This window comes from Cupressus sempervirens, chromosome 3 (assembly GCF_028749045.1).
Source record: "Cupressus sempervirens isolate cs-2001-9-10 chromosome 3, ASM2874904v1, whole genome shotgun sequence".
In the NCBI taxonomy this organism is placed as follows: Eukaryota; Viridiplantae; Streptophyta; class Pinopsida; order Cupressales; family Cupressaceae; genus Cupressus; species Cupressus sempervirens.
In genome coordinates this window covers 728,924,801-728,950,441 of record NC_143120.1, presented here as the reverse complement: position 1 = coordinate 728,950,441, position 25,641 = coordinate 728,924,801, and the positions used below count along the sequence as shown (strand labels likewise).

At 34.7% G+C, this 25,641-nt stretch overlaps 1 protein-coding gene across 1 annotated transcript in view; it reads right to left on the bottom strand.

The window, feature by feature from the left end:
- Nucleotides 1-25,641, bottom strand: part of LOC149568841 (peptidase M50B-like protein) — an 89,285-nt gene that overhangs the window by 41,949 nt on the left and 21,695 nt on the right. The window contains exons 4-10 of the mRNA XM_089821715.1: nt 21,245-21,329; nt 20,958-21,079; nt 20,655-20,679; nt 20,434-20,517; nt 20,037-20,066; nt 19,778-19,883; nt 19,490-19,554 (exon numbers count right to left, since the gene is read on the bottom strand). Of these exons, the coding sequence (XP_089677841.1) occupies nt 19,491-19,554; nt 19,778-19,883; nt 20,037-20,066; nt 20,434-20,517; nt 20,655-20,679; nt 20,958-21,079; nt 21,245-21,329 (516 nt within the window). The 3' untranslated portion in view covers nt 19,490. The remainder of the gene's footprint in view (nt 1-19,489; nt 19,555-19,777; nt 19,884-20,036; nt 20,067-20,433; nt 20,518-20,654; nt 20,680-20,957; nt 21,080-21,244; nt 21,330-25,641) is intronic.

Here is a 25,641-nt window from a genome sequence, read left to right as displayed (position 1 = left end):
TCTTTGGTCTCACTAACGCCCCTGCTACATTCAGTACTTTGATGAATGATGCATTTAGATCTTTGTTGGATAAGTGTGTGGTTGTGTATCTGGATGATATACTTTCCCTAAGAAAGATTCCTCAATACTCTTGCAAGGTTTAGTGCTACCATCACTATATTTTCTTGTTTGAAGGTTCCTTGAACTTTGACATCAATGCAATCAGCTACGTCTTCATAGTGCGATCAACTTATCTCAAGGGTTTAATATATACTTTCATTTGTATCTCCCCCTAAACTTGTGCTTCTCCTCTTAACTAAGACGTGTGTGAATTGCAAGTTGCACTTGCACTAGTTTCTCCTTCTCTAGTTATCTTCCTTCTCCAAACTTTTATAGTTTTTCCTTTGTAATTATCTTTGACATCCCATCTTTTATCATCTCAATGAATTTCTCCAACATCAAGTTTGCAATATTTTTCTATATACCAATAGTTATTGCATTTATAACATACAATATTATGGTTCAAGAATAGATTATAGTTTCTACTTCTCCATTCATGAGGACTTCTCATTTCTGTTCTGATTTTCTTGCCTTGTGACCAAAGTAGTTGCATAAGTAACAATATCCATAGAAGCTAGGTTTATACCCTTGCTTTCTATAATCGTTTTTAAGTTCAATTCCTTTGAATTTTGTGGACGAATCTGCCATACTACTTCCTTGCTTGACAAAGCCTTTGAATGTATGATCATGATTGCTTACTTCTCCTTCATAACCTACTCCAGTCTTGCCTGTGGATGGCCTTTGACTATCATTAATTTCTATTCGAACATCGGAGCTCTTTTCAAACTTGAGATTGCTTTTCAGTTTGGTGTTACTCTCCTCTAGGTCCTTTCTCAATTTTTCAATTTCTTGTCTCAATTTGGTACACTCCTCTTCGTCATCCTCAACTTGTTTGGATTCTTTCAGTTCAGTCTTTAATTCTTTAATTTGCATCTTGTACTAGTGACTTTCTCTTTCAATTTTGTATTTGTATGCATAATATAACTCTTCCATGACATCAACGTCTTCTTCCTCACTAGACAACTCATCAATCTCTTCTTCTTCACTACATGCCTCATCAACATCTTCATCCTCGTTGCATGACTTATGAACATCCTCTTCTTCTTTCTCGTTGGTCATGCTCAAAAAGACTATCTCATCTTCTGCATCATCACTTTGGTATTCATCATTGCTCTCTTCTAAGTTGGCTTTCTTTCTCGAGTATAGACTCTTTTTGTGCTTATGAAACTTCGTTTTCCTATGATGGTTCTTAGCATGCTTCTTATCCTTTTTCTTTGTGTGTTTTTCTTCATCATCATCACTAGAGTCACTAAAGTGTAGAGGGCATTTTGATGCATAATGTACTTATCTTCGGCAATTGAAACATTTGAAATTTCCTTTGTTCTTTCCATTCTCCTTTTTCAACTTTCTTTTGAAGTGAGCATCTGATTCATTTCATTCACTACTTGAGCTTTCACTTGAAATTTTCTTTTTGTTTTTACCCCTTTTGGATGCCTTGAATGCTATTTCCTTCTTTCATTCATTTCCTCCAACTCACATTTCATAAGCAGTAAGGATCTCATGGAACTCATCTTTTGTCAACGTATTTAAATCTGTTCTTTCTTTTATTGCAGATACTTTAGAGTTAAACTTCATACGCAACAATCTTAAAATATTTTCTAGTACAAGATTTTCTTCGCTTGTTCACCAAGAGCTTGCATAGAGCTGACAACATCATCTACACAATCAAGAAAAGAGGCAATATTCTCACTTTCCTTTATGTTGACACTTTCAAATACTTTCTAATGAGTTTGTAGTTTGGATTTTTTTACATCATCGATTCCTTCATAAACATTTTTCAACTTGTCCCAAATGTCCTTGGCCGATCTACAATGAATAACCTTTGAGAATATTGATTCGGGAAGATTGCATAATTTTGCATGTTTCGCTTTGGCATATTTTTCACATTTTCTCTTTCTGGATGTATCTGTTGGTGGGTTATACGATGGTGTATTACCATCTACAACTGATTGTCAGATATCGAAACCAATAGCTGTCAAATAATTTTCCATTTTCATACTCCAGTAGGCATACTTCGTCCCATCAAACACTAGTATTTTGTTTTGAAATATTTCACCCATTGTGCTCTGTTAGGTCCACCTTCAAGCAATTAGGCTTTATAGAAGGAACCGGATTTGATACCAATTGAAGAGCGCACGATTATAAGGGTGGGGTTGGGGGTGAATCAATATAATAACAAATTTGCCAATTTAAAACTTTTATCCAAAAAATTAACTTCAAATGCTGAAATTAACAATTATGCACATGAACACAATAACACAAAGATTTACATGGAAACACAATGCGGAAAAAACCACAGCAAAACTAAATGCTTTCTTATATAAATTGTTCTTTTACAATGTTTTCTAGGCTACGACCTACTAGAGGCTCCAACCCCTAAGTTTATGAGCACCGACTCACTGGAAGCTCCCACTCCCACACTTCACAGGCTCCGACCTACTGGAAGCCCCAACTCCCCACTGCTTGTCTTCGTAAGCACTAACCCACTACACACAAACTCATGTTTCACCTTGATAATGTTTTGCTTGCTTCAACTGGTGATGGATACTTTATTTTACAACTTATCTTTAATAAATCTGATTTGTATATATGCTTGAAGTATACACTCTTATCTGAAGATATCTTCTTAAAAATGAGCTGCAATCTCTTTTGTTTTTCTTTAATATTCTAATACGTTTTCTTCTTATTCTTCGAACTCCACTTACCTTATCTTTTTATCTCTGACATATATATAAATCTGATTCTATATATATTTCTTTAATTCATTATAATCTGCTCCTTTATTTTACCTTTTTTCATTTTTCTAACTTCTCCCCTCTACACATCCACTCTTCTATTTTACCAATGGCATGATATATCAAATATATATATATATATATATATATATATATATATATATATATATATATATATATATATATATATATATATATATACAAATTATTGAAAATCTTAATTGGGAAACAAGATATTGAGAGGGGGGGTGAATCAGGATCTATAAAACTTTTTGTGCCTTAAAACAACTTTACTATATTCACCACATTTTCCATCTCCTCTCTAATTCATGCATAACATAACTTGTAAAATCAAATGTTGTAACATGTAGATCAATCTATCAATCACATGCATGAAATGTAAACACATATCACAAAGATTTGGCTACCCAAAAACCCTCCAAGGCAAAGGTAAAACTGGGGTGGGGATGATACCCACAAATCTTCACTACTGCAGTAATAAAGTCAACCTGTTAGGTTACAATTTTGACCACTTATGATGATCTACCCTGTGAGGGGTCTGCCCTATTAAATGGTGTTAAGGCTATTAGGTCTTACCTTTTGAGAGGATTTTACACTTACAATAAATTAAGGGCTCGGGTAAGAGATTTACAAAAGCTCTGTTAAAACCATTCTGTTAAAAGATTATCCCTGACTCAGTTATGATTCAATACCTGATCCTTTGGTCTACACTCTACTATTGATTACGGATCTCCTCTCTGCAATTCTGATCTAATCTTAAATCTGATGTCTTTGTTTTCTTCTTTCACTGCTTGATAAGGTCGCTATCTCTATTCTACAATAACAAAACTCTTTTGCCCTTTTCGCAATGTTGGCACTTTCACACTTCGATTTGCTCTGTAATCGCACAAAATAACTTGCTTGCTCTTCTCCACACTCTTACATGAAAATAGGGTTTAGATCTATCTACTTAAAGACTTCTAAAGAGTTTTCTAGACTCTTCCCTTTTCACCTCTTCATTTGATTGGTTGATCACCACTCATAGGGATCTGTGATTCACGTCATGAATGCATAATAGCCTTTGTAACAATCTCTACAAATATTAAATGTCATATCTGTGTCGGCTTGAAATGGTTTACCTCGAAGTTTGTATCATTGCTGCTTGAATGTCAACTTTGTGTTGCTCAGCACATTCTGTCTCTAATGCTCGACATTCACTGTTCTTGTTGTTGTAGCTCGATCTCAACTGTAATCGGTACCTTCTATATAACTCGGCATCAATGTGCTCTGTCTGCTCATCATTCACTAGGCTCGGCTTATACTGAAAATACTTGACGACCAAAGACTTGCTCGGCTCCTATAGAGCTCAGCATATACATGTTTATTTACTTGTCTTACACATGACTCAACCTATACCGAGTAGCTCAGTCGCACTGATGACTGAGTAACTCTGCCTTATATATGACTAAGTGTTTGACACTAGTAGGCAACAAGATTTATAGATACCAACAATCTCCACCTTTGACATTAGTGGCAAAAAAACTTTGTCATGATTACATTGTTACAATATAAGAATAAGAGTGCTCCCCCTAAGCCTATGACTCCATTCTTATAAAACTTCAAAATGTTTTCCAATTGAATAATAATCAATAAACAATATAACAATACATATATTTACATGACTCTAAATAGTATGATTGTGTTATGATTGTGTCTATGTCATTATTGTCCCATTCAGTATGTAATCATCAGTATTACATCCCCCCTTGTTTTTGTCACTCATGGCTTTGGCTGGGATTGAGTGGGTGGAATCAAACCATATTTTTCAATGAATGGTTTGTATACCTAATTGATCATGGCAAGAGCATGATCCCAAGTGGTTCTTGTTGATTCCAATACATGAATTTGCAACTCCAATTGTGCAGCCAAGTCAATTAAACTGTCAACAACCGAAAGATTATGATCTTCCTGAATTAGATCCTTTGTTGATTTCAGTTCACGTTGCATAACCTCCAGATGAGGTACCAGCATTGACTGGATTGAGATCAATTTGACCCCTATGTTGCTATCAGTTGTTTATAACTCGACAAGATCATATTCATGATCCTTCATGACAATCTTCCATGCTTAATCGACTGTCATATATGGCACACTGTTCAATCTACTCGACTGATAGAATTTGTGAGAAATCACTCACTACGAACTCAATCACTAGATCAGTGATGGTAGAGATGGACAACCCTCATCCATTCCACTCGGCTTTTGTGTTAGCCTCAATTTCTTCTCTACTCAAACAACGTACAATCTTCTTATCCAATGTTGGATACCCTGTAACTTTGTGAATCGTCTTCTTTGATATCTCAATAGGTCCATTATCTAGCCATAAATTCATATTGTGGATCTTGCTTAGCACTGCCTTAATCCATTCAATCTTGAAATTCCTCAAAAAATCTAGGGCACGAGTTAACCCTTTCCTCTCAATAATTTTGAATTCATCCTTTAAAACTCCTTCATCACATAATTTTTCATATGCCTCTCGAATCTCATAGTCACCAACTTCTCCAATCTTGCACATGTAACAACTTTGTACATCATGGATCATAATTACTTTAGGTGGTATCAATGATAACGCACCCATTGAGTCACCTTTCATAGCAATCTCAGGAATAGCTCAAAATTTTGGTGGAGAACAAGCATCATTCTTCACCAATTTAACATTACTTACCTCTACTCCTTGACTCTTTCCTGTGGATGATGAAGCTGTCATATTTCATCGTTAGGGTTTGAAATTTTTTTTCTCTAAACAACTCGACACACCTTAAATCTTCACTCGATCACTCTGTCACCTTAAAATCACTTTTGCAAATCGTCCAAATCGCTCTGTCGCTCAAATTGCTCGGTGCTCTTGAAACCTGAACGCAAGGTATGAAAGATATCTTCAAATTTTCAATACATACTCCCTTTTGCTCGAAATAGGGTCTCCATTAATGTTGTGTTCACTGTGAGGTGGAATCCAGCTATCTCGATCGATATTGTGCAAGCTTTATGAATCTCATGAATAGTGTATTCCAAAATTGTCTGGATAAGTTTGTGTTAGTATTTACTATTTATTTATGATATCCTTAATTATTCCCAGAATGAGGAGCACCAAAACCATTCAAAAATAGTTCTACAAAGGTAGCGTGAGCACAAGTTGTACAAAAAATTATCAAAATGCTCTTTTTATCCAAAGGAAATCCAATATCTAGGACATTATATTAGCAAAAGGAATTGCAGTAGACCCCGCCAAGATCAAGCCAATCAAGGAATGTCGGTACCTAGGGCTGTATTTGTTAATGTTTGGTAGCTTCTGTCAGATAATTCTATGGATATACATGTAATTATATATGAGATATAATTCTATGTGAGATATAAACTTATTATATGTGAGAAATATATATATATATATATATATATATAACAATAATTTAAGTTTATATAAATTAATTATTTGATTATTGAATAGAAATATCTATTCAATAACCTATGCTCAATATAAATGAGAGGATGTTGCATATGGAAAACATATACCAACACAGGCAATGCAAGTACATTTGTGGTGATTCGAGAAACATCAACATGGTATCAGAGCAGATTTCAATCCTAGTGAAATTTAGTAAAACATTAAGGAGCTTATGTTGGACTACCATTCAGCACTAAAATGTATATCTGCTATATCATGAGAAACAACGACCCTAGTAGGAAAGAAAGGCACCGTCTGAGATGGTCGCCCAAAGGAACCCGTGTGGAGGATTTTGTTGTCATAGGTGCATAGGCCAAACTAGGATCTGATCTAAGCCACTGCGTATGATAATGAAGGTTTGACCAACTCCTTGGAGATGCCAGTCAAATAATGAATTAAAGATCATGGTCTAGCGATTTGAAAATAACAACTCAAAAATGAACTTGGTCTCATAATCTGCCATGGTCACAGATGGCAACGTTTGAAAATAAGCTACATGCAATTTTTGGCAGAGGATGATTATAGGTATTCAACATCATATCTCCCAACTCTTTGCATATCAACCCGAATAATTCATTCACAGAAAGGGCAAAATATGTGAACACTTGAAAGCACTCGACAATAGTTCAAATTTGCATCGCTAAAGCCATTGATGAATGACAACTAAAATGTTTGTCCTAAATTGGTTTCGTGGAACGATTTCCATGGCTTTGTCAGACAAGCATCTTGTATTTTTTTTATTTTTTTTTAAATTCAAGGACCCTAAACTAGTAGTCTCAAGGGCACTCTTTCTATGGAACTTGTCCTTCATAAATAGAAAAAACGAGAGAGGACATAAGGAGCTCGTTGGAGAGTTACAATGAATGGAAGATGGATGGCATTAAATTGAATGTGGATGGATTGATATTGAAGGTCTCTCCTTAGTTTCCACTGAAGGAAAGTTGTTTTGTAAATGGCCATGCGAAGGATATGAAGATAATATTATAGTGGAAATCAATAATTGACATAAACAACTATTCTTCATGTCGAAAACCACAAGTAAAGCAGGCTCACCGAGCACCAAACTAATAAAGGTAAGTATAATACATGGGAGTATATGTAGATATTTACATTTACTTAATATTATAAATTGATATTTTTATTATGGTGAGACAATATAATTCTATATATGTGATTTCTAGTAAGGATACATATGTCGTTTAATACCATAATCGCTTTGATATAGAAATATGTATAGATGGAAATAAAATATATATAAGAGAATTAGACCATATAATTTGTATTGGAATTTCTTGATAAGGGAATAAATGAAATTAATCATGTATCTATGATATTGGAGGTTGAAGCATTAATCTGTTAGAAATGCTAAAGTTGATCAAGTATTGTTTTAAGGGTATCATCCTTTGACTACAAGAGAAATATTTTCTGATTATTATATGTTGCAAACTATCTTCGGTACTCATGTAGTTAATCTCTCATTTGTATTTTTATATGTACTATAAGAGCTATGTGCCTTGATTTTTTCCTTTGAGAATGTTACTGTAGGAAAACAAGGGAGATTAAGATTCAGAGGGAGAAGACTGAGGATGCTATTTGGTTAACCTTCAGTGAACCCGATTTTATTAATTGAGAGGGAGTACACCATATTGATATGGATTCCCTAGTGATCTATAAATTGTGAGAGTCATGAGGATTGTGATTCATAAATTGTGACCATGCGATTTTAATGGGCCTTCCCCTTTGTACAATACGAAGAAGTGATGACTTCCAAATGATCATCACTTGTATTTGGGAGAAGTTGTTGTAAGGTGACGATCTTACAATCAACTTGTATTATGAGATCTAATAAATTGAGTAAATGGTGAATGTCTTGTATCTCAACATTCTGGGAGGCCATTACTCTTAGAGTACTTGGTGAATATCATTGATATTCTAGAGGCCAATACTCTTGATATCAAATGTGATATCTAAACGTTTTGAGTAAATGGTGAATATCATTGATATTTTGGGAGGCCAATACTCTTGATATCAAATGTGATATCAAAACATTTTGAGTAAGTGGTGAGTATCATTAATATTCTGGGAGGCCAATACTCTTGATATCAAATGTGATATCAAACCTTGTTTTTGAGTACTTGATGAATATCGGATGTTGATATTCTGGGAGATCAAGACTATTGATATCAAATGTAATATCATACCCTAGTTTGAGAAATTGATGAATATCATATGTTGATATTCTAAAGATCAATACTCTTGATATCATATGCTATATTAAATGGTGGAAAACTTCTGAGATATTCTTAATATTACCAATGGTGTAATATTGGTCTTGTGTTTATCCTCCCTTGCTAAGAGGGAGTGTTAATGTTTGGTAGCTTCTGTTGGATAACTCTATGGATATACATGTAATTATATATGAGATATAATTCTATGTGAGATATAAACTTATTATATGTGAGAAAAAAAAAAGTATATATATATATATATATATATATATATAACAATAATTAAGTTTATATAAATTAATTATTTGATTATTGAATAGACATGTCTATTCAATAACCAATGTTCAATATAAATGAGAGCATGTTGCATATGGAAATCATATACCAACACAGGCAATGCAAGTACATTTGCAGTGATCCGACAAACATCAACAGTGTCAAAGGTCAGAAGCTTCTTGGGTGTAGCTAGTTTCTACAGGAAATTTGTTAGGGACTTCTCACTAATAGCATACCCCATAACTAGCCTACACCAAAGGGTAAGAAGTTTGTTTGGTTGGAGAAATGCCAAGCAACGTTCGAATATCTGAAAGAGAAACTAACTACTGCACCAATACTCAGAGTGCCAGATCCTAAAGGTCACTTTGTGGTTATCACCGACGCATTGGGAGAAGGATTAGGGGCAACCTAATGCAAGAAGACCAAGTCATTGCTTATGAATTTAGGAAGCTAAAGAACTATGAGCAAAATTATGCACCACATGATTTAGAATTAACAGCCATTGTTCACACTCTACAGATGTGGAGACATTACCTGATTGGAAAACTATTTGAACTCAGATCAGATCATCATGCATTGAAGTACATATTTACTCAACCAAATCTTAATGCTCGCCAAAGAAGATGGTTATTTTCTTAGTAAATTATGATTTTGAGATCAGTTATATCAAAGGGGGAAAAACCAAGTAGTTGATGCCTTGAGGTAGGAAAAGGCATATCTCCGCTATAATAACAATAAACACTGGGCTTAGGGAGCAAGTGCTTCAAAGTTTACCAAGAGATGATTTCTACGATCAATTGCACTAAACCCTTCGAAGGGACCCTCATGACATCAGATACGAAGGTTATCAACTGGAAACAGATGGACTCTTGAGATATAAGGGAAGGATGTATATACCTAAGGATTTTGAAATTAGAAAAATGATTTTGAGGGAAATTCATGCTGCCCCATATTCAAGACACCTAGGGGTAACAAAAATGCTAGCTCATATGAAACCATTATACTCTTGGAAAGGTATGAAGCAAGAAACAGTTGAGTTTATAGCAGTTTGCTTCTAATGTCAGAAGTTCAAAGCCGAACATGGGTACCCAACTGGGTCGTTACACCCAAATGAAGTTCCAAAATGGAAATAGCAAATAATCACCATGGATTTTATCCAAGGACTGCCTATGATAAAAAACTAGCATAACACTTCGTCAGAGGTTAAAGGAAGCAAATGACCAGTAGAAGAGTTATGCATATACTAAAAGGACACCCAAGGAATTTAAAGTGAGAGAAAAGGTTCTCCTAAAGGTGAAACCCCAAAAAAGTACTATCAAGTTTGGTAAAAATGCCAAGCTAGCCCCAAGACATGTGGGCACCTTTGAAGTATTGGAAGTCGTAAGTCTTGTGGCCTAAAAAATTGGTCTACCTCCAACCCTTGCCCAGATGCATAATGTGTTTCACATGTCCTCTCTTAAAAAGTATATAGCCAATAATGAGCATATTATTGACTAGAATCTCTTGCATGTACGAGACCCGAGGGTGGTGGAAATAGAGCCACTCAGAATACTCAAGGTGTGTAAGCTCCGCTTACAAAATCAAGATGTTATCCAATGCAAGGTTCAGTGCTAGACCAATATGTTGAAGAAAATGCTACTTGAAGATTATGAAGAGATCTTCCAAAAATTTCCCCACCTTTTTCCAAGAACATAAAATATAGTTTTGCTATTATTATTTTGCAACTTGAAACAATGTCACATGATGTTATGTGAGACTGTATGACAGCTATTTCTTTCCTTATGGATGTTTAATGTGTAATTAATTGTTATATTCATCAAGGATGATGAAACATGTGGGGGGTGGTATTTTACATCCCCTATTTTGTTTAACTTTATATATTCTATCTAGTCTTTGAGGCTTCATGTGAATTCGAGACGGTTGTTTAACTTGATAATTTGTTATGGTTTAATGTGAATTGGAAATATCAGTTATTCATTATGATTCCATGGGAAAAAGAAATATTGGTTATTCATTATGATACATGGGAAGTAGAAATATTGGTTAATTGATATGTTGTTATATGAATTGGAAATTGTTAGTTAAAAAGGTTATTTGTTAAGGTAATTTTAATTTCAGTAAATGATTTGGAAATATGCGATTACCATGATAAATTTCTTCTTGCAGGAGCGCGACTAAGGGGGGAAGCATTGTCGGAAAGGGAATTGGGCACAAGGGCACCAACCTGCCTTGAGCCAACAAGTATGAGTCCTAACCACCATGGCCACGAGAAAATAAACTAGGCAAGCAAGGGTATACCAAGTGTCCACCGTGAGCTAACCAGGTCAACACATCTAATAAGGTTTATGAAAGTATCCACTTGAGCATTAAAATGAATTAAGAGCAATTGTTACCTTATGAATTCGGTCAATCTCAAATCCTTCTTGTAAAATCAGACATGTTCTAGTGTAATTATATCATGGTACTTGCATAAATTTGTACATGTACATACACATATATGTATGTATGTGTCTATTAAAATATGACGTACATGGTATGTACTTAAAATACAATGTATACACAAAAATACTTATATTTAGAATATTACGGGCATGTATGTATATGTGTATGTACACATAAAAATATATGCAAATACAAGAAAGTATCATTATAATAAAACATAAGGAGCAAGTTATTCCATTTTATGTCAATACTTTTTTATTATTGAGTCTGTCGGCCTTTTACTTTTAGCCTCTGAATTTACAAATCAAGAAAGTAAATTATGCTGCCACCTTTCAAGTCACCTTCTGTGTAACTCTTCTTGGTGCTTTGTAACTTTAACAACAAGTATAGACAAGGAAAGACACATCGTAGCATTTAAAATGCTCTGCAATTCTTCTCTTTTATCACAACCAACGAATTATAGCAGTAACAAGAATCAAATTATTTCCATTAAGGAGCCGATCAAGATTGGGCACACCTTGCATTTCAAGATGCCATGTTGTACATTTCCCATATATTTTTCCTTACAATTTCTTATGATTACGAACCTTGAAATCAAACAATTTCTTTGAATGGAAGATTTAAATGTAATTGGAATGCTCCAATCGTATTAGGACCCAAGAATGTAGGGTCTCTAAGTCTTGCTTTATCTTTTCTTTCTAATAGAAAATATGATTACAAATGAATGAAATAAATCTGTATATAGTCGGTCTAAGTAAGAATGGAAATGCATGTTATTTAATTCATTGGCAGAATGTGAATAGATCAAAAGAAAAGTCAAAACTACGCTCTTGTACAGAGGTATAAGATAGTATGCCTCTGAGATAAGATGAGGTACTTTTAAAGTGAGTTGGTAATAGTATTGCATGTCATAAGACTTTCTTTTAACGTCCTTATTGACCCAAGTTGTGAAGAGATTTTGTGACTGTGGTAAACATAATTGATCAAGATTCATGGAAAGCTACACCCGCAATCATCAAGGATGACCAAATACAATTGAGATGAAGGTCTAAGCTGATAACAAGGACTATAGGAAAGTACCTACAAGTCCATAAGTAAAATTTACTAACAAATCAAGGATTAAACGATAACATAAGCTACTTAAATTAAAGACTGAGTCAATTCATGGTGGGCAATAGGGTATAATCTTGTTTGTCAAGTCAAGCGGTGGGTGATCAAGTACAAAGTGCCCATGTAAATCCTTGACTAGGGTAGTTTAGTGACAAACTAGTTGTTGTGATCACTAGAGGTAAGGATAGCTTGCAATCAGATGGATAGGTTGATGGGAAGGACTCCATTGTCTAGCCTATTGTATAGCTGATACTCTAACACTAGAATGCTCTCAGGTGGCAAGATGAGTTGGTGTCTTGTGCCTAATCCCATGCAAGGTAAAGCCATTCTAGTTGAAAATGAGAGGGGATAGATATGATCCATGGTTGGAGGTTGAGCCTCTGACAATACTTCTCCTCTCCATTACATGCCAAGATTTGCACAAGACAGATTGGGTCTACTTCTCTTCATTTGATGTGATTCAAACTTAGCTGGTATTTAGATTTCCCTTCTAGTCTTATTTCAATTTCAGCTAGATATATGCATGAAGTAACATTTACTTCTTTCATTATATGAAATGGTAGTTAAATGTTTCAGTTACATATAATTCACTTATCTTGTGTAAGTTATTTGGTTAATTTTAAATAATAGTTAACGCTTATCATGAGAATGCAGTTAGTCAGTTATAATTGTTGAACCTTTGTCATGTGAATAGGAAGCTGGTATAATTTATTTGTTAAAATAAAGAGTAATCCAAAAATATGAAATTTTCAGTTGTTAGAGTGTGGCTTTGCTTTCAATATACACATTGAGCACTGAAATCAAATTAAAGATTACAATAATTTAACTCTCAACAAGGTTTTACGTTTCAAATTTTTTAAACCCTTCTCCCCTATGTAACCTATCGTTCAATGCCATAACCATGTTTCTTCTAATAGTGGCTTATTGCCTAAAGCATAAGACCCTAGGTACCCAAATAGCATGACCATCAAAAGTAGACATATCACACTTCCTTGTTGCTAGTTCTAGTGGTGAAGGCAAAGATTTTGTAAATCTCTTCACTTCAAGAATTTAAGAACTATTGCATTAAACTATGCATGTATCCAACTAAGGTGGATTGCCAACTTGAACACCTTTAGGAAGAACTATAACTTCCTTGACTATCTTGCATTGTCCACTCAAAAAGAGTGTACATAACTACATCATGTTGTTTTCTTGGGTTCCCTACAAGATTGGGGATATGTAGTAAATTGTTGATCCCCTTCGCTTGTGATGGAGCTCAAAATTTTAAAAAATTTATTGATCTCCATTTGTGGAAATATATAGGAGATAAATGATGAAATGATATTATGATTATCAGTGTCAAAAGGCTTTCAGCATTTTATGGATAAAATTCATACTAGAGGCGATTGAAATATATGAGACATATAAAATATGAAGGTCATATAAACATAATTGTCAAAGAGCCTTCAATTAGAAGAGGAATAAGTTGAAAAGTTTACAGCAAATTCTCTTAGAATTGATTAGATACGCGAATATGCAGTTGCATGGGAATGTAAGCTTTAGAGGTATGTCCACTACAGATCTAATGTGCTATATAATCAGGAAAGAATGGTAGATAATGTGGCTAAAATATATGATGTCAGTTTATCAAATAAAATACAGACCACATTATTTTGTTTCTATGACGTGATGGGTTGTGACAAATGGCAAATCAGTCGATTAGCTTACAGCAGAATTCATATGACTCCCTATATGCAAAAGGCTCTGTTCTATAAGGCTTTGCAGGGTTACATTTTAAAATAACCGTGGCCATAAGTTAATAGGGTGCAACAGGAAATTGTCAGCACATTAGCTCAGGCACTATTCATTTTGTGGCTTCAAATAATTATATAGGCGTGCCAAAGCATGGCTTAACATTTGGAATGTAAATGACTTCCTAGAAAGCATAATGATGCCAGGAATTCATATTTTGTTTTCTAGCCATTATGAGGATTATTCTTCTCAAATATAAGACAAGGAATGCATCTTACGCTTCTACATAAAAAGCAGCAAAGGAGGTAGGAAGGCACGAAGGCTTCCCAACAGCTTGGCGCTCACATATTGGATGCCCTTTGATAAGTTTTTTATGTATCATCAGATATTCATAAACAATCCAGATGCTTGGAATTAGAAAATCGATACCAGAACAAAGATAAATGAAAAGGTTCAACATGCTCAGCCGATTGTGATCTCCTAGATTGATCATTTCACCACAAATGAGTGGTGCTTTTTGGAAATACAAAAGACGGCATTCATATATAAAAAAAATTTCTATTGCATAGAGAGCCCAAGTAAATGTGGTGTCGTCGGATCTCTCAATGAAAACATGCTGTCAAATACCCTATCAAAGTCCGGAACACAAAAAACTCAATCATGCCATGAGAAACGGAGTTTCTGTGCAAAAAGGATGAGACAGAAGGATTATCAGCATTCGGAATCAATATAACTTTTTTGCAAAGTGCAACAATGAAGATCAAATGGAATAGAGGTTGACACATATGCAGATAATGAATGAAATAAAGACTAAGGAAAGTGGAGGCATGGACGAAAATCGTCTACAGGCACACACGCAAATCATCATCGCAATGAAGAGTTGTAGTTGCGATGTTTGGAAATAGTGGATGGCTGCATAATCATAGATATTTGTGTTAAATAGTGCCGATTATTATTAAACTTATATAAATATTGTGCTTTTTCGCAGGTCTGGAGAGTTTATGCTCGCGAAAAAGAGGTCTTCAAATCAAAGATATGAGGAGGATTCACCTGCAGTCTGAATACATTTGCGCAAGTTCCATTGTCGGCAGGAAGTATTATATGTGCGTCAGAGGTTACCCAGATGATTTGTGAAGGACCCGAGTGAAGAAGGTTTCCTATTATCGCGACTTGGTGTCTTCCACGATGTTAAGCACCTGCATTTTGATGCTGTTTGAATTCAAAGCAAATAAAAAAGAGAAGTCTGCGCTAATAGAAGTATGAAGGCAGTTTGTTTGGGCTTTACTAATCTTTAGTTTATCAACTATCGGTTACTGCTTAGCAGCGAATAAAAACAAGCTGATTAGTTTTGAGAAAGGGTGCATTGTTTGAGAAAACAAACTAACACCTTTTGTATGTTTATAAATATGTGTAAAGCAAGGCCCATTAGAGACATCATCATTGATATTTTTTAGAGTTCTCTGTATTCAGGCATACATATAAAATTTCTTCAGAGGCTGAGATGAAAGTTTGAACAAAGCCGGTGGATTTCAAATTTGCCGGGCATACCTTTTAAACATTGTGTGAGAATAGATTGTGTTGATTGGAGCATCAGTCTATGAGTGTCATCAATACAATTTTATCTTGACAATAAAATCAGTAAGTCTTTTATTTGTTCTAGAGTTAAAATTTATGCAATCTGTCCTTTATGATCATCATATTATTTATTTGCAGATAGTTCATTATTACGATAAGCAGATCAAGTTGTTTACCCCTATTCAAATCTGATAAATACAAATATTGCAAACATTATTGTCTTCTTTATTTGTGTCTATTTTGTCCATTAAATGGCTAAGACATTATAGACTGATTTGAATAAGCAGATAGGTATAGCAATTTGAAGAATTGTAATAACTGAAATATTTGCAAGTATAATGCAACCAGTATCATAAAGTTGTATGTGATACATATTTTTGACTCTATTACCCAATTAAAATTCGGCACTGATCATTCGTTTGCTCATAATTTTCAATTCATAAGCTGGCAATACTTTACATTCTCTCCTTTAAGAGTTTGATCTTATCAATTTTAATAATTCATTTTTCACTTTTCTCTTTCAGCAACGCACAAATCTAATAAAAATAATCAAAGTTTGAAGATAAATATTTATTAATCACAATCCAAATAATTTCCTCAACACTTGCCAGTTGAGGAATTTGTTTTTGTGTTATAATCCGCTATAATACATCTTGCATCTGAGTTTTGGATTTGGGTAAACAGGCCTTGGTCCAGCAGAACCAAAAGTGCAAAGGATTTGATTCAATCCTGTCAAGTTAGCCAAAATCAGTTAGATACCCAGCATCGGGCAGGCAAGGCTCATAGGTTTCTAACCAGCGATTTTGATAACCAATAGCTTGTTCATTAGGGAATTGAATTGCCTCTACCATGGCCATCTTCAAATGAGAACCATTTTCAAGGTAACCTTTCCACCATCTATTATTCATATTCTGTAAACCACATTGATGTTAAGTCATATGGAAAGAGGCAATAGAGTATTTCAACAGCAAATGCATCACCTTCGTCCTACAAGGATCTCTCAAGCTCATCATCAGAATTTGTTGTGTTCTCCTACATACAATCTCTTCTTAGCTATCCATCTTTGTAGCACTTCCAACATTTCACCATGAATTTAGCAAAAATTTGGATCTCTCACAATACCTAAATCTAGACTCATTTTATTTATTACCCTTGTTTCATTTTCTTTTGACCTTCCATGAGCCACTAGGGCCTCCTTAACTGAATCAGAATTCTCTCTTCACATTTCTCCAAGAGTAAAGATGCAAACACTTCATCTACCTTGAACTTGGTGGCAATGCTCTCAATGGCCACAACCAAGTGGTCTCAAGAATTTGGCAAAAAAAATGAGACATACACCAATCCTCCTTCATTTTCTCCCTCAAAGGGCAACTTATAGCTACCATGTTGAAGGTATTTAGATGTCCAACCCAAAACTCCATTCCCCTCCTATTTCTCAGGAAAAACTTATTTGTGAGGGAATTAGCTTATTATATTTGTTATTTAAATTGTGCACTACAATTGTCTCTTCACACACATTCAAAGATATTGAATTGGCCAGACTAAGTCTAATGAGACCCTTTGTTGTTGTATCCATCTTATAACAATCTTCTTATGATGTAGTTGCAAATTTAGATCTACGTACTATAGCCCATAGAACTTGGTCTACGAGAACATCCTCCATCTTGAGCTTCCACTACTCAAAGTTAGTTCCTGAAAAATTTCTCCATCTCTATCATTGATGTGCAAGCTATCCCTTTTGGCAATATGATCAAAACCCTTTCTAGGCAAAAGAATCTCATTCAAATGAGACTAACACCAAAAAACCTCTATCCAACACCAAGAGTCTGAAGAGATCAAGCTCTGACACCAACGTAGCCTAATTTATTGAGTAAGAAAGACAAATATTATACACTTACTAAGCAAGCCTTCACAAATATATCACTAACCAAAGATTTGGAAGAATTCTAACAAAGTAAAAATATATGCAAAAATTCTCAAACAACCTCCATCTCGAGCACCTATTATAAAGGAGATACAATACATGAAACCATCAAATGGTAATTAGTAGTTAGAAAACAATGAGCTAAAACTACAAAGTGGCACCCAAATCTGCACAAGTCCATTGGCTAAAAGTAGAGAATTCTTTCCCTCAATCATACCCTCATTATATTTCACTAACCAAATTGAGTGTTCCAATTTAGTTCCATTATCTCCCAGGGAAGATATCTTATGGTGTACCATTTCACATCATAAGTTGGTCAAAACGTTGAACTCCCCCTTATAGCTCTTTTATGTGATTAAGATACTTCTAAATTTCTTGTGCAAACTTCAACAAACCAATTAGACCCCTTTTCTAATTTAGACCTTGAAGAGATTCACGCAAGAACCATATCAAACGACAATGTCGAACAACCCAAATATTTATTTTGGCTTAAAGACAGATCTATTGGCTCTATATTGGTTTTTCCTATTTTAAAAATTGAAAAACCACACTTTTGTAATCTTATCATAAGGAGCAAGGTTGAGACACCTTTCCTAGCAAGGATAAGGTTGACATATTGAGAAAACAAAAAACGGAAACAACACGTGACATTCAAACAAAGCCTATGGGACACTAAACCAAAAAATATTAACTTCCCTTCCTCGGTGCAAGATAATTTGAAGATTTTTGTTTTACTATAGCTTGCAAGATCCAAATTCTAGTTACAGATATATTGATCATAGCACCTTTTTCAGAGCTTTCAAAGTAGATCGCACTTTCAGATTAGATAGAGCATTCAAAATCAGTTTATCAATCTCTAGTGATAAATATTTTGATCTTAAGTCTTTCATGCTTAAGGCTTCTATAACCTGGTGTTATAGCATTGTACCAACTTAAAGTTGGACTCATTATGGGCTAATATCAATGATCATAGTATATTACCAATTATAAAGAATGCATTGTATACCATTCCAAATCAAACTCATTGACAGTTAAAAATGGTCAAATAAAATCTGTATTAAATATTTATACTCAGCCTCAAATGGCAATGTTATATAACTTGATACCTGACAAAAATGAATCAATTTAGCTTTAGATTAACAAGATATCTCCTACAGTCCTAAAGGTTAAGTACACTTTTAAATATATTTAGCACAAGCAAGGGTTGACCACTAACATCACAATAATTGCAAATGAAGTTTAGAATGCATAAACATGTTAATCCCCTGTCTCCTTTTCAGCTCAGACTTACGTTCCACACAATCACTAACAGATACTCAGTTGTCCAATCATATTATGGGTGGCAGAAGCTGTATACTTTCATACCTTGACCCATCTAACTATAGAAGTCCTACCGAATTAGATGCAACCTTGGAGGCCTCCAAAACTCTGGAATATATTGAGGCTAGGTATCAGTCACAGTGTTTGCTTTGAAATAGAAAAATGCACTCTTGATATGTTTTTTGGTAAATTCCAAGTAAACTATCTGAACAATTAGAAGCTTGTTTTTGTTGTTACCTACAAAAAGAGATCAAACAAGACCCTAAAATGATGTTAAGTGCATATTTCCTTTCATGTTTATCTCTAGAAATTTTGAGATTTAATAAAAAACTTAATTGTATCCCATTAATTATATAGAATCACAGCACATACATTTGTATTATTTGAAAGTATTTGTTTATTTCTAACAACAATCCTCCAAGACATGATATAATTCAGTCATATTACAAGTAAATCCACTGCACAAACAATGCAAAAATTACAAATTCACATGGTATAGTGCATTTATGGTATAAAACAAATTGTAAAAGATAGTTGCACGTACCTCATGACAAGATGACAAGACCAAGATATACCGATGCACAAAGAAATATAAAAGATATGAATCCCCTGGAAGCATAAAAATGATAGAACGATGTTTAAAGTAACAATTAATAGACATGTGTGCCAAGATAAACTCAGCGTAAAACTTTCTGATTATTCTGAAAATTGCATCATATGCAATAAAAATGGACAGAAAGTTTACATCAATCAAGCAAAGTACTTGCAAGGAAAGTATGTCAATTCATAATTACACAATGATAAAGCAACAGCATACAAATGCATTGCCTACCATATCACTCCCCAGGCCATTCCATTGCAAGGGCAAGGGCAAATCTCAGCAAATTTTTCAGCATCACTTGAGTTAACTCTCCTTGATATCAGGTCATCATAAATATCTGAGTCACCAAAGGCATCAGGAGACGAGCACTTACAAATTAGTTCGGTAGAATCCATCAGTCCACTCCAAAGATTGTACTCTCTTAAGCCTAAGAATTGCATATATTTGCTATAATTCCTAATAACCAAAACATAAAGAAACAGATCCATACCATAAACAGAGAACAAACTGTTCATTACACCTACAAAGCATGAAAATGTTAAAAGGCCAGTTAGACTTATAATAAAGTAGAGTACAGATGTAGATACTAAGCCCAACAAGCATGTAAATGGAAAATTAATATTCAATAAAAAGGTAGCAGCAGCCTACTACTAGGAAGTTTGAAATATCATTTAAGAAAGGGAATCAAAAGATCGACATTCAAACAAGTGTAAATCAGTATCCTTGTATTTATTCATTCAACTTTCATACCTATGAAAAAGATGAAGCATAAAAGAAATCTGAAATATTCAATGGAAAAGCAGCCTATTACTAATTCATTGAAAGCATCAAATGGTTTAAAGACGTATAATAGTGATATCCTTGATAAATTCATTGAACTTCCATACCTATGAATAAAATGACATATCGAAGTATATGTACTGTTGTTTTTTCTTGCAAAATCCATATTATTGCAAGGAAAATAATAAAACCTGCACATATCACAGCAAGGCATCAAAGCTCGATAAAGAGCTGAAATTGCACAGGGAGACTGTCTGTTCAGTGGAAATGATTCTGATGCTATAAAGTTGAAAGTTGATTATTTAATCTAGCAGGCACAGGGATATACCAATACACAGGCCTCGAAGAAACCACTGTTGTGTGCAAAGGCCGAAACATAGAAGACCATTCACAATAAGCAATAACATGATGAAACTTCAAAGTTAGCAAGCTTTCTGAATTTTTCATCCACACAAAAAATAAATTTCAAAGACAGTGATGTATAAGAAAGCAGTTCCCAGCATTCACAGACTCTTGATTAGGAAATTATTCTCAAAACCTAAAATAAGTAGAGTAGTCAGTGCAGTCACCTAAAACAAAGTAAAGTGATACAATAATTGTTTTGAAGCACATGAGCACATAGTTACCTTACATTTTTAGCAATAAAAAGCACAACAAGAAGTGCAACAGCAAGGCAAGCAGCTGCAATTCTTGCTGTTACAAGATCAGTTGATGCAAGAACAAGAACCATTCCCCAGAATGACGAACCAAGATCTGTATGAACAGGATAGAGCAATTATCAACCAAGGGCATTCAAACAAAAGGCAAATTATTGTAAGAGAAAGTAAGTGTATGTTTACATGTCATCAGTTTTATAACCAGGGCTGTATTTGTACAGTACAAATCTTTGTATCAAAGGAGAAGAAAAAGAATGCTTACATCCAGCAGGCAGAATCACCCAATACACTCCACCTCGTGTATGCGTCACACCACCTTCATCTGCATTGACTTTAATACCATCAACCTGCCATAAAATATTATTGAAAATACTGTTTGAAGTTTTATCTGTAAACGTGTTATTTTCCATAGTCAAGACCTAAACCTAAAAAGGTATTGATTATTCAAAAGATAATAAAGTGTGAGACTGTTCTGCACTTCTCAATAGCAGGACTTTAATACCATCAACCTGTCATAAAATATTATTGAAAATATTGTTTGAAATTTATCAGTAAATGTGTTATTTTCCATAGACAAGAAGATCTAAACCATAAAGAAGGTATAGCTATTGATTATTCAAAAGATAATAAAGTGTGAGACTGTTTTGCACTTTTCAGTAGCGGGAACCAGTATATATTATGAGATCTGAAGATGCCCCTTTTCAGTGTGCATTACTCGTTTGTGTGTGGATCATTTAAATTCTGATAAGGAAGATTATTTCCATTCATTAGATGTTTGTGCAAGTCCATGTTTTTTTTCTAGGTGATGTGTGAACATTATTGAAAGGTAGGATTTAAAAGCATTAGTGCTTGTGCATGTTTTTTGTGAAGAAGATTTTGTGCACACATTAGCATAAATTCTTTACTGAAATCATTTTATCTAATAAAAAAAATTTCAAATTTTGATGTCCTTTTTTTAATGGGAAAACCCCCAATGATGCAGTTGAGGTTAATAGGTCGACAAAACATATATTTATTTGAGCCCCATGGTTGATATGAGTATCCAAATGAACTTGATGGGTCCCCCAAGTGAAGCCCAAAACAAGCTGGAGCAGAAATATTATCCATGAGTAGTGAGAGTATCAAATCCTTGGATTTTAAAGAGCCAAGACCTTGTGGACCCCACAACTACTGGGAGTATCAAATTCAATATTCACAAGGCCATCAATGAGAATCTCAGTTGGAAGAAAAGGCATAATTTACAACTGGGAAAGTGGAGCATCTTAGCCCTCAACAAAGACATGGGAAGATCAATAAATATGTTGGCCAAAGTTGAAGATTTGTTTCAAGGATAATGCCTAGCTCTTGAAAACATTTGGGTAGGCCTGTAAATCACAATTGCCATCAGCATGAATATTGATGCTAACTAAAGATCAATGTCCAACCAATTAATCCTTCATATCATCTAATGCAGAAGCATTGAAATCCACAAGCAATCCTAAGTCACCGAAAAACAACATAAAGGTATCTGAAAGAATTGCCTTTACGTGCAGGTTTCTGGGGCAATCTTGGATGAGTCTAGAGGTGAAAAGAATCTTTCAGTTCACTGTGGTAATAAAATAAAATAAAGATTTACCTTTGGCAACAATCTATTTTGACTTTTGCAACAGGCATGTAAGCCTTTGGTAGCATTATCATCTTCAGTAACAACTAAAACTTCAACAACATATGATATAACTTCAGCAGCAAGGCAAATTTGATGGTTGGCAAAAACAAAAGAAAAATATGTGGACTATAAAGGATACATGGCTTTATCTTTTGTCCAGTCAACTCATTTTATGACTCCAACCTACAAGCTTGGATAGCATGTTTTTCTTTGTTACATGTAGACATTTGGATGGAATGATCAACAGTCTTGTTCCTTTTGAAAATGATTATCTTCATACTGGGACATGTTATATTTTCTTGTATTGGCAGTTTTTGAGCTCTGCAGTCATCCTTTGGTAGTTGGCATGTTTCTCTTTCCTCTTTGTGGGATTATTTATTAATTATTTGTTTAGGGTGGCATCTATTCATAATTGTGGAGCACAGTTTTTTCTATGGGGGCTATCTACTGCCAACCATATAAATTATAAGGAATTACTAGCTAGCAAAGAGGATGATGTAACCCTTACCTGGGTAGAACCAAGGATATTCATTCAAGAAATAAAGGAAAACAATTTGCAGATTTTGGTAGCGAATTCAAAAGGAAGATAAAGCCATCTATCTTTTTATGCAGATGGGGGGCAGATAGTGAGAATATAGTGCAGGGCAGGAAGAGATTAAAATTATTTACCTGGGACTGTCTGCGTGTGCGTGAATGAGTGAGAAAGAGAGAGAGAGAGAGAGAGAGAGAGAACTTCAGAAGATAGGAAGCTAGGTCATGGAAGGATTCAAAAATCATGCAAGATAGTCGGGCGAATGGGTATTGAAGGGGCTAATGAGCAAACATTTGTGCACAAATATAGGGAAGAGACTTTAGAGGGCTGAATCACATTTTAATGTTGTAAGTCATGGTCAGTAGGGCATAAGGGATTGCATATGTAGGAATTAACTTTTTAATCCACCTATTGTACCCTGTGAAGGCAAATAATATTGGAATCAATGAAAATAGCATCATATGTAGCTTTTGCTTGGCCTGCGATCTGTTGTTGTATAAGTGGCTGCTTGGTAGGTTGTCTTGCATTAGACCCCTTTTACTATATTGCACCAAGTGGTATCAAACCAACACTTTCTGTAGATAGTTGTGTCTTTTGAGGCTCTATTCATTTTACTGAAGGTCTGAGAAATCCTACAGTTGCAGAGACTAATGAAAGGAAATGGTGTTCGGAGGATTTTTTTGAAAGGGAATAAGTTTGAGTGTCCTCCAACACAGGAGTTTTGGGTAGAAGGTATATGAATTTCTTTCACTTACTAGATAGTAGATAGAGGAGATTTTAGGAATGCACCCTCCAATTCATCATTACCTAGAGGGCATGTGTAGATTGTTCGAGAGAAAACCCAATTGTGAGTCAAGGTGAGATTGTCTCAAATTGCGTATCTTTTTTATTATGTGTCAGTAAAAATTTGTGAAAATATATCTTCTAATAGGAGGCCTGAGATAGCCTTAAGAAGGGCTATGAGATTTCCATTGGCAGTAGCAACAAAGGTGGTTTTCTGAAGCATTTAAAATATTGGGTAACAAAGATCAATGCTCTGAAGAGGACAAGGTTTGTCTCAGTTAAGAGGAGACAAGAATTTGAGGAACCAAACACTATTGGCAATATTTTTACTTTTATTTTGGATAGAGATCCCAAAAGGGATAATTAGTTAAATTGTTGAGTGAGAGCATTTCTTAGTGGGAATAAATATTAAAGACCACAAGAGGGTAGGGTTTGCACATGAAAGATTGTGTGATTAGAAAATTATGTGTTGTGAAGACCTCTACAAGAGCAGACTAGAAAATAAAAGAAAGGAAGTAAGGAATTGGGAAAATATTGTTTAAATTAATAAAGTAGATTCTAGATGGTGTATACCAAAATACATGCATCATGACTGAAGAAGCTTCAAATCCTAAGATACAAGCATGGAGAGGATCATATTGCCTTGAGACAAAATGAAAAGGTAAACTTTGCCTCGGGAAACAATGCAAAATTATTTTTAAGAGCTATATATAAGGAGAAATTGCAGCTAATGTGTTGTAATGAAAAGATGATACTGTTGGGATAACCAAGAAGGAGATGGAAAATGCCAAATCCCATGATTTATCAAACATTCTCTTTTTTTGCAGATATTAAGGAAAAGCAAGAAAAGAGGAGCAAGTACTGATTGAAGAATTGGAGATGTGAGTTGCTGAACAAACAAAAGAAGCTGTGCTATAAGAAGATGAAGATATGCAGAATATCACAACAGTGATATCAAGGAAGAGATGAAGGTTGACCAGCTGATTCTGTTATCAGCACAGGCATATGAAGAGGAGAATGAGATTGCAGTATAAGAGAATAATGTATCAGCAGGAACATATCATTTAAAGGACATAATGGTGGAATTAGTGCAGACTGGAATTAGCAACATATCACTTGGAGTTTAAGGTTATTTTAGACTTCTGAATTATGAGCATCTGCTAGTACCAGTGGACACTATCTTTTTATTTGAGATATTCTGTGACTTAAATTCTGAGTCAATGGCTTTGTCTATAACTGGATTCTCTCTCTAACAATTGGAGGTAATTATCACATGGACATTTAGAGATTTTCAAAGAGCTTGGCATCTACTGTAACAGATCAAAAGATTTCTAGAGAAATCAATAAACGTCAATGTTTAAAACTATGGCTCATAAATCTTAAAAGTCCTCTTGTGAGGATTCCACAGCATCACCCTGTTGGTTCCCAAAACCGCAGATTGGAAATCCAAGAGCCTGCCACTTCTCCAATAGGACTTCTCAATCAGTTCTGTCCAACGAACGGAAATCGCTTAGATTCCCCTGCACTTCGGGCTCCGCTACACCCAGGTGGGTAAACCTTCACCTTGAACACTGACTACACAATTCAAGGGTTTTCTATAGCAAATTTAAACTTTGCGAGTTCCTCGGCTGGCAAGGTCCTTGAACTCGATCAGAATGAAACTGAAACTGGATAATGATTAAATGTTTTGAATAATTGA